At 40.0% G+C, this 11071-nt stretch overlaps 1 protein-coding gene across 1 annotated transcript in view; it reads right to left on the bottom strand.

Annotated features, from left to right (window-relative positions):
• crfb2 (cytokine receptor family member b2) overlaps positions 1-11071 on the bottom strand; it is a 25475-nt gene that overhangs the window by 6710 nt on the left and 7694 nt on the right. The window contains exons 8-12 of the mRNA XM_035676723.1: positions 8156-8835; positions 4834-4952; positions 4364-4496; positions 1804-1979; positions 478-626 (exon numbers count right to left, since the gene is read on the bottom strand). Of these exons, the coding sequence (XP_035532616.1) occupies positions 478-626; positions 1804-1979; positions 4364-4496; positions 4834-4952; positions 8156-8835 (1257 nt within the window). The remainder of the gene's footprint in view (positions 1-477; positions 627-1803; positions 1980-4363; positions 4497-4833; positions 4953-8155; positions 8836-11071) is intronic.

Genomic DNA, 11071 nt, shown 5'->3' with positions numbered 1-11071 from the left:
AAAACAAAAACAACCACATACAAAGCCGCACTGTGGGGACGGAAGGCAATAACCTCTTTGTGGCAGGAAACAACAGGGGAAAAAAATCTAGTCTAGTCAAGTAAAATTTTTTGTGGGACTTCTTATAGCTTTATAATTAATTCATCATAACATATCATAAGTAATGATGTGTAAACTTATCATGGAGCTATAGTCCAACATGTTGTGTGATATGTAAGTATTGATACACAAGGGGGTGTCCTAGATTATTTTTGTTTAATTTATCTAGTCTATAATTGTAACAAAAATGCAGAACAATTTAATTTTGATATAAAAATACAAATACATTTGGCATAAATTGTTAATTATGGGTACAATATGACTGAGGATGCAATCTTAAATGGTTAAAAAGTAATTTTTACCTGGACTTTAACATTATTTGATCCATTACAAATACATAAAACTATTGATTAGTGCAGCTTTAAGGCTGCCACATACCTGCACACCGTCCCTGGTCCTTTGCACATGTAAGACGAGTTCTCTGTAGAGGATCTGGAGCTGCTCGGTAAACCTTGTAGGAATTTTAAGCTGCAGGAGCAAACAGTTCCCACACCCTGACACGGACACATCGGGAGGTCCCAACACAGCTACAGTGAGAAATAAAAACACTTTCAGAAAAGATTTGTTGCATAATATTAATAAACATACAAAAATTCAAAGAAAACACTCCATGTTCACTCCATGTCCAACTACACTGCATATTCCATGTATATATGGAGCAGTTTTATCTTTGGCTTCGTCTACCTTGCGATCAGAAAAGCTGGAGTTTTGTTTCCACCCACTGAGGATTACCTCAACCAGTGAGAGATCGTTTCTGCCTCCAGAGCCGGGCCCCGTCCTTCATACGCGGATATCTGAGATATCCAGATTATACTGTTGAGTTTGGATTTCTTTGCACCTTCACAGCTGGTTTAAAATTCATCTGGAGCTGTTGTAAAGCCAAACCTGCAAAAGTGCAGCTTATTGACAGCTAGCTGAAGATGTTTTCGAGCAGGGATTTCAAACTGCGGGGGCCATTTCTGGTCCTACATCCCTCTCCCATTGGCCTGTCACATGATGTAAAAAATATAACAGAATCCAGCCCTAGTATTTTTTGTTTTAGTTTTAAACTGTCATCATATACAATTAAAATGAAAACACAACTGTATTTTTGAAATAAATGTGTGCAAACAGGAAGAAGAGAGCAGGTTTTGTACATTCATTTGTTGTTTGGCTGCGGACAACAAAGACAGAAATGGCTTTGTCACATTTATAATAAGTGTTAAGTAGAGAGAACAATCACGATTTAGGTTTCACAATGAAGAGTGAAGTGTACTTATATGTGATAATTTATACAAAAAAATAAAAGTTTGTACACTAAAAAGAACAAAGACAAATCAAAGTTTGACATATTGTGAACAAACCTCACCACTCACACACCAATATCACTCCTAACCTGACCACATCCACTGATATTATCTGATGTTCAACAGTGTAGAAACTCAATGTAGAAACACAATGACATCAGTAACACTGCACGAAGGCAGAAAATGAAACTTATGTCCATCAATCTGTTGCTCCAGTGCACCCTGGGAGGGTTCTCAACACACATACCTCATGTACCAGCAATCACATGATCAGCACTCAGCCAATCATATGCGGATGGCACATTGTTACTTAAGTTAACTTCTTCCAGGATAAACAAAATAAATCTTTAAATGAGCTGGATGAGTATAAACAGGATTACGGACTGTCTGAGAAATAGATGTGTTGGTGGTGTCTCACTGTCTGTTAGAGGGTAGAAATCCCGCGACATCGTCCAGTAGGATGTCTGGTTGAGTGCGATGGCGCGGACGCGGGCTCTGTAGCTTTTTAACGGGTCCTTGAACGTTCGGGTCAGATTGCACGTCTGTCCAGCTGTCAGTGCCGAACAACTAGCCACCTGTTTCCATGAGTTTTTCCTCCAAGGGGAAAGAAAACAGAAACAAAGGCTTATGATCACCCAAGGCAACTGCTGAAAAATTACTCTCCTAATGGCAGGGGAAGGTCAATGCAGAGGAGTGAGGGAAAACATTACATGTTAGCACATGGCGGTGTGCGTCATCTTGATAGGGGGAAATCACATTTGTTATGAATTGAGTACACTCATAGGGAAAGTGCTTACTCAAAGGGTTACAAAGAGCTTCAGAATCAGAAATGAAACATACGACATGGCGTTCAGGGGAAAACAGGATCTAAACAAAAAGGAATTGATGATGACACTAAACCAGCGTCTCAGCTGAGTGCAGCTGTATGAACGATGAATGACTGGCAGAGCCTCACTTCCAGCCCCAACAAGTTTGCAGTCTTGTTGTAGACAGGTAAAGCTAACATTTGTTGGTTGTGTTTGTAGGTGGGATTGGGATTTGTTCCCAGTGCTGCAAGACCGAACACACATAATGAAGGTGTGTGATAGGGGCAAGAGGGAAGCATCTTCATCAGGGAATTTCAGACGTGAAATGTGGGAAGCGATTTCTATTTCCAGCCAGTCGACTCTACAGACGGCGATGTCCACCTCTTTGATACAGAGAGAAATATCTCAACTGGATGGATTAAGATGAAATTTCATACAGGCATTCATGGTCCCCAGAGGGTAAATGGTACTGACCTTTCTTGTAACGCCACCAACAGATAAACTTTTCCAGTGAAATATGTCAACAACCTTTTGATTGATTTTCATGGAATCTAGTTCAGATATTCATGTTCCCCTCAGGATGGACTGTACTGACTTTAGTCATCCTCTGACTTTTCTTTTAGTGCTATCATATGCATTTTGCGAAACTAATGACATTCCCATCAAGCTCATTTGTACATTTGGTACAATATTAGCTTAACTTGGGAGGTAGCTGGACTCGCAGGATCACAAGATTACACAAGAATCCATCTTGCCTGGCTTCAAGCTATGTGTTTGTGAACAAACCGTAGTGTCTTCTTTTGAAGAATTACTGGCAGCTACGCTACGGCATCAGCTACGGGTGTGGTTTAGGGCTAGGTGTGTGTGACGACTGCGTACATAGAGGTCAACCTATCGTGACATCTCCTATTGGTTTGTGGAAGCCATTGGAGCTCCCCCTGCTGGCCATTACATAGAATGCAGGATTAAGACACTTCACAGACCCGGACTCTGTCCCTTATATGTACTGTCAATGGTTCCTATGTATCATGGACGAGAGGCTGTAAACATTAATGCCATCCTCCGTGGCAAGTTTGCTAGCTCACCTAGCTCCGATGAGATAGCATACCTTCGGCTCCGGTTAGTGGCTGTAGTTAGGTAGAAAGGAAATAATTCCTACATGAAACTGCTCACAACTTCTCAGTATCTAACTAACAAGAGTAACTTCTCAGTCATGATGTCTGGAAAGACAGAAAAAAACGTTGCTGTTGAGTTTTTCAAATGTATTTTTTGGCTTTTGAAGCACCAGGAGCCAAGTGCTGTCTGGTTCCATAATTCTGGAGAGAAGGCAGACATTTCTACGGCCAATAACTCCACAACTCGGCATCTCACACTGAAACTATCAAAATGGATGAATAGCGCTACGGGTAAGAGGGAAAATATGTATTTTTGGAACTGCAGTGAGCCCCCTATGAGGTTTGAGTCTTGGATGGCTTAAATAAATGACAATAAAGTCATCTACAGTCATACATATAGGCAGCCTGTGGCTCCAGAGCTGCATGTGTTTCTTTCATTTTCATTTAACGTTTTTATGAATCTGAAGTGATTCTTATATCCTATGATTGTAAAAATGTGTAGCCATTACACACAGAATAAAAAATATGTTTTACTTTTCGTCAACTAAAATGTGCATCATGTCCGGACCCGGTGCCTTTCTGCTATATTTTGCAAAAACCTCAGCAGCTAACTGTAGGCTAGCTCTGGATGCCAAATTCAAAAAGTCTTCAAAGACTGTAGGCTTGACAAAATATGTTTTGTGGCTCCAGACAGATTTTTCTCTTTTTTAGGAGGCCAATATGGCTCTTCTGATAGTAAAAGATTGCTGACCTACGGTCTACATGTAATTAAAGTCATTCCAATTTAATGCCTTTGGAGTGATGCCATACAACCGTGAGTCAAGTCTGTGTTCACAGTTCCTGGAAGCAAACATCATTGTGATAATGTTAAGTTTCATTTTGTGGTTTCTCCATTTAAATTCCCCCCAGAAAATCAGTGCATCTGTGTGCAAATGTTGCTTTTCTGGTAGCTCAGTAGGTTTAAGAGCAAACAAATATTGGTCCTGAGTCCTGCCTCACTGTGTCCTGTCACCTCTCTGATTTCTGTCCTCTCTAAACAAAGATTTTGACTGAATACCTGAAGCTGAGGACTTCAACAGAGAAGCGGGCACTGGAGGGGGTCCCGGGGCCTGGCAGGAAGCTGAGTGTGTGCTCCATGTTGAAGGAGGAAATTGAGACGTTGGAGGGTGCGGGGAGGGAATCACACACCACTGCAGAGGAGGACAGAATGACAATATTAACTCTGAAATTTAAAGCACAGTGAGATTACTTGAATTTGCAATCATCTTATCTGCTCTCTCTTCTTATTTTACACCACCACACATTGCTAAATCTACAGACAAACATTTCCGGTGCATTAACAAACTTTCCAACTTAACAGAATTACTTTGCTTTTACCGCTGGCAACATCTTCACACACCTTGCCACAATACAAGTACAAATCTGAGTCCAAAGGTGTAAAAACAAAGACCTGGAGCTCATTAAAACACACATACACAAATACTAATAAAACCCAAAAATGTAACATAAACACATTCAGATATTCACCATTTAAACCTTCTACTTCCTCCCCACATTCAATCCAGGGAGCATTACCAAGGTGTAAATGCAGAAGAAGAAGAAGAAGCATCCACAGCCCCATCTTCCCCCCATGGACTGTGTTATGGCTCGCAGGTTAAACGCTGTATGCAAGATGATAAGGCTCTTGTTTTTAACATATAGACAGGGATGGGAGGGAGGGAGGGAGCTGGGGGTATGTGTGGGGGTTGGGAAACGAACACACAGTTTGTTATCATGTTCATGGTTGAGTTTCTATTTCCCCAGAAGTCCCTCCCTGTGCATTCTGCCCTTCAAATCCTGCATTTAACTGTGAGAGTCGTCGCAGTGGCTGGGCAGAAAATGGAGTCAGCAAACGTAACTTTTAACCCTGTTTTCTGATCTGTGTGAGTTTTATTTCTATGCTGTTATTGTGTGTGTAAATATATTTGTCTGTGCTTTGGGGAAGTTAGCTTGAAGAATGTGTACACAGGGAAGCCTTCACATTAATACAAATGACAAAACATTGACATGTCAAATGTAACTTTATTGGTTGTTATTTTGTGAAGTGAAATACATGTTTATGGACTGAACACTGAATATGATATTAATATGAGCAGGCAGAGTAGCTTGACACTGAGTTACAGAATGGCTTTAACAATGAGTATAAAAATACAGAAATGTCACATATATGGAATCTGTTTGATTAGATAGTTTAAATAAAGTTATAACTAGCAATAATACATATATTACTTCAATAACCTGATGCAATGTGTAACTTCGAATAAGTGTAATGTTAATATGACTGTACATTGAACATGACATGTAATAAAATATGTATAACATAACATTTCTCATACGGTCACAATTCATACATGCTTATCAGGCTCACAGTTTACAAGAATAAATCATGTAAAACAAATTAAAACACACAGAATGACGTTGACAATGTGAGATAGCGACCACATTAAAAACAGGATTTTACATATTTTTTACTATCATCTAGGTGAAAACAATCTTTAAAAACTGCACTTTCAGAGTTAAAATGTTGTAAAATGTGCTGCTGTCAGACATGATCCTCACTGGCTCTGATTTTTGGGCAAAATTGTCTTGTTTTATCCGACCAACTCCCAAAGAACCCCAAAAACTAAAACTTATTATGAGACACATTTGAGAAGCTTGGAGTTTGCAGTTTTTGCATGAGAAATGACTCAAAATATGAGTCAATCCAAAAGTAAAGAAGATATCAAAAATGTTGCTGATTCATTGCCGCTTAAGTTTCAGCTCTCATTATAGCCTCATTACATATTCAGAATAAAGTGAAGAAGTTAAAGGTCCAGTGTTTGCGATTTAGTGCCATCTACTGGTAAAGCTGCAGAACAACAGAAACCTCTTGAACTCCAAGCGTGTAGGAGAAACTATGATGGCTGTCTGGTGTAGTCAGTATTTGGTTTTGTCCATTCTGGGCTACTGTAGAGACATGACAGTTCAATGTGGCGGTCTCTGTAGAAGAGGACCAGCTCTGCAGATAAAAACATCTCTTTTGAAGGTAACATCTTATTTTCAGGTGACTATGAATATTAGATTCCATTTCTGCCAAAAGTTCCTCCTGATTGTTACACACTGGACCTTTAATTCTCTAATAACAACACATAAAAATGCCTTTTAAAAAAAAATACAGTACTTATTATGTGGAGCTTTTTTTAAAAAACAAAACAAAACTATTTGTCCTAAGCTGTTTTAAAGTCAGTTCCCATGCTGAAGGAGAATATCTCAAGTGTAAATTCTTCCTGAAGAGGCTCTCCAACTGTTCAACATCATCAGTCAGGGATTTTCAGAACAATATGAACGACACTGAGCCTGATGTTTACTGCTAAAGTTGAATGATCTCCAAATGTTCTATCAAACAACAACTAACATAAAATCCAGGGATGCAAAGTACATTTCTACTGGCTGTTTTGGGTGGATTTTGCCTAAAATTCCCAAAGGAAATTCCCTGAATATACTGTTCCCTTATGAAGTAGTCCTCTAGCTGCAGATCAATCCTCACATGTAAGTGCACAGGTTTCCAGCATCAGTCCAATCATGGTAACTTTTGTGTTTTTATCTGGAAGCAGCTCCGTTGAGAATACACAGAAATATACAGAATATAAGTCCACTTATAAAACAGGAACTCTAAAGAGGTTAACACGTGAGTCCTTCTGGCTGCAGAGGAAGCACTGATGTGTAATGATTCACAGTAAACTATATGGAGAGGAAGCCAATGGGCCTCATGCAAGAACATCATAGTATTGTATTTTTATCTAAACCTCTCAAGTCATTTCTTTTAATCGATAAAAGCCCCCTGTTCACGGAGACGTGTGTGTTCCTGACATGTGTAGAGCCTGACCCACGTTTGTGAGACGGATATGGATTTCACAGGGGAAACATTCACTGTTCAGAGATGTGGTGGAAAATACAGTAAATTAAAATAGACCTTTTCAATGTGGATTTTATATTTAAATGGCTATCCAAAGGTCTTCAGAAGGCTGCTTTCTTCAACAGTACTCTTTAACATGTTAAAGGATTTAACAGATATACACTGTCAACCGATTCTAGTTGACATTGCTGAGAGCTGCGTCTTCTCTCACGGTGCAGACAAACAGATGTCTGCTCCATTACTCTGTGCTGCCTTCCAGTTTTATAAATCACAGCGCACTCTGCTGGATAAACTCTGCAGTGACACCAATATACCATTTCAGGTCAGCGCATATTGGATAACACAACATACAATACCGATAGATACATCTGTGATCAGTCGGACTCTAGGCGTGGGACGATCAGAATAAAGGACGCTCTATCAGTCTACCTGTTCTGCTCCATTTATGGGCAACTTTCATAAAGACGACACCCAAGAGTAAAGTATGAGTATTCCACTGTGGGGCTTTTAGCTGTGGTCCATCTTTAATATATATATTTTAAAGAACAGGCAAGGTCTGGGCCACAAAAATACTAAATATGAGAAGATTCTTGTGGTTAAATGGTTCTTGCATGAGGCCTATTGTTAGCTATAAAAATAGACTTTGTAACAGAAAGAATCAGAAATGATTCAAGTCTGAATCTAAACCGTCATTTTAGTTGAAGAATCAAACATTATGACTCAGTCTGTACTTCAGTTGTCCGTCCTGTAATGAGATTTACTTAAATATGTAATGTATAATGTTTTCAGTGTCTAGACACCCCTATGGAAATGCCTTTAGACCAGTGCTGCTGTGTGTGCGACGCTGTGTCACTGGTGTTTAAGAAAAGAAACAAACTATGAAACTCCCAGCTGGAAATCTCCCAAGAATTCTATAGTAAGTTCCGTAAGACATGTGTACTGGGACGCCCCATATATCCAGAGTAATCTTCTTCCTCTTCCTCCTCCTCCTCATCAACAGAGCAGCAAACAGTTTCTACTGCACCTTCCTTGCTGTCCCTTGTTTGTGCAGGCAGGATTGGAGTGGTGTACACCTCTGACACAGAGGGAGATACAAGGTGCAATTTCTCCTCCTCCTCCTCATGCGTGCCGAAGGTTAACGTGAGAAGATTCACGTCCTGGCTGCTCCCCTCTACCACCACAACCACCTCCTCCTCCTGCTCCTCTTTATTCAGCTGGATTGCTGGTGCGGTCGACCTCTCTGCAGGAGGATCTGAAGCACGCTGCTCTGGTCCTGGCAGAGAATCGGGCTGAGGGTCGACAGAGTCTGACGTCTGGTCTGAGGAGGAGCTCGGCTTGGGTTCAGGCTCGGGGGGCAGGGGAGCTGACAGCGACGCTGAAGACGAAGAGGAGGAGGAGAGGAGGTTTGTGCCCACCCGCAGTTTATACTCTCCTCCGGTGCTCTCCGTCTCACTCTCCTCGTCGCTCTCGTCTGATGAATGGTTGCTCCTCTTTTCGCCTGAAGGGGGCGGTGTTGGTTTAAGATTCAAGAGGGAAGACAAGGACTCGTTGAAGGATTCAACAACCAGGACCTCGTTTAAGTGACGGATGGATGCCTGAGACACACAGAGAGACAGAGAGAGAGAGAAGGAAAGATGTTAAAATCCGTCCATCTAGCTGGTTTTTAGCAAATATTCGACAGGTGGAAACCAACAACTAAAAACAACTCATTCTTCCATTAATCCATCAGTCAGTGGAAGAAGAATCAGTAACTGTTAAGCCCTTTATTAACAGACTGAACATTTCCTGGTCACAACTCCTCAACTGCTGCTTTCCTCTGTTTTAAATGTCACATTAAGTTTAAACTGAAACAGATTTCTTATATTTTATGGAGTATTTTGGGATATTCTGCATATGGTGTGTTCTATAGATATTTACAGTTATTTGTAATCCCTTTTTCAGTGCTCCATCCATCTGAAAGCAGTCTCAAACTGACTCTATTTTCTGTGTCTTTTGTAGTTGTGACCAAGACCAGTTAGACTGGAGGAACAAAATGAATAGGTCAGGTTTTCCTTAATGTTTAAGCAGTTTAAACTCTGAATGCATCACAACAGGAACAGCAGCAGGGGTTCTGGGTTTAGATTAAGACCGGATGCTTAGCTGTCATCAAAGCCCGGCCTCAACTTATCGGACTGTCAACAGTTGTTCACATGAAGCTGTCTATTTTCTATGTGCTATCAAGCAAATCTGCACATTTCCCACCAGTGGAAATGTTGCTGAATCACATGAAGTGAACGAGGGAAGTTTCCACCGAGTTCTGGGTGTGCAACACTGTTTCTGAAAAGAAACAGTCGGTGAGCAACCAAAAACCCTTAAGTCCCCTCAAAATTTCACATAGAATTTATTGGCCACATACACGTCCTGTACGAGGGGAAACCCCCTCTACATCTCGCTGTCACTCCGGTTGCCTTAAGGCAATTAATAACTGAACATGAAACCGCATCTAATTTTAAAAAAAGCGTGCCCAAATCCCCCTCGCATGAGACAAACAGCACAGACAATAAAAAGGTTAACTGTAACCGACACCCACGCAGGCAACAGTTCTTGAATCCCAGCATGCTGTAATAAAACAAAGCCAGTGACTGATATGAATTGAAGGTTTCAAAAGCTATGGATGACACCAACCGAATAATGGGCTCATTTTAGAAAATGTCAACCCCGTTTTTTCTCCCACGTTCACATGATCAGTGCCACAGCCCTTCAGTAAGTTATCTGAACACGGCAGGCTCATTTAATGAGATCTTGTATAAAAATAACCATTTATGCTTTATACCTGTGTCTTTAAGCAGCAAAATATCCCACTATGTTTAGTTTTTACACATAAACTGCTTGAACTGAAGCCATCTGCTTTTGACCTAACAGAAGAGCTATGTGGTGACTGCAGTAGTGGTGCAGTGACACCCTGGTAGCAGGGTTGTTTCCATTGGAAAGTGTTGTGCAAAAACATTTCTGTCAATCAAACACTTTCCAAAACTCTGCCAGGTTTTTCTTTCGGACTAAAGACTCTCGAAATCCGGGCCGCAAACAGGCGTTCCCTTGATTTAATTTGTGTTTTATGAGATTCTAGTTCAATTCACTCTTGTAAATGTAATGTTTTTATGGCTTTTTTTTGTGTGTTAAATGTGTTCTCTGTTATCGTAAATAACTTTGCAACTGTGTTGTGGTGCTATAAATAAAGTTTATTATTATTACTTTTTGTGAAATTTGTTCATATTCACTTTGGGGTTGTTAAATGAATCAAATTAAAATAATTTAAATCCATTTTGTCAGCAGCTTGATCAATGAAAACTATTACCAGCTGTGTTTTAGAAACTGTAAATGTATACAGAGACAGGTGACGGCGGTGGCGAGAGGTTGGTTGACGAAATGTTTTGTGATTCATAATGAGTAAATATCTTTATGTTTAAATTGTAAAAATGAGAGAGTATTTCTAATGTGATACATAAGCCTTGCAGAGCTGTATTTTGGCACTACACTAAGGATAAGTACCTCATACAACCTCACTTTAAAATATTCAAAATATCCCTTTAAATATGCTGTCTTTTGGAAAGATATTCTTAATAGTTTATTTGAAAGAATACAGAATTTATTTACTTGTATTGACAAATAGAAAATCATCCTATTTTTTCCATTGACAGGTTAAGATGAAAAAGTATATTTGTGAGGGAATAATGTAAAACGATGTTTGGAATATATTTAAGCTGCGACGATTAATCGGCTATTTGTCGCCTATTTCGAAAATCAGTTAATCGTTTTGAGTGATTTGAAGATCTGGGGCCTCATGTACTAACG

The sequence above is a fragment of the Morone saxatilis genome, unplaced genomic scaffold (assembly GCF_004916995.1).
Source record: "Morone saxatilis isolate NCDOM2014 unplaced genomic scaffold, NCSU_SB_2.0 Contig5, whole genome shotgun sequence".
In the NCBI taxonomy this organism is placed as follows: domain Eukaryota; kingdom Metazoa; phylum Chordata; class Actinopteri; family Moronidae; genus Morone; species Morone saxatilis.
The sequence above is the reverse complement of the archived record's forward strand: the minus strand, read 5'-3'. Positions and strand labels throughout refer to the sequence as shown.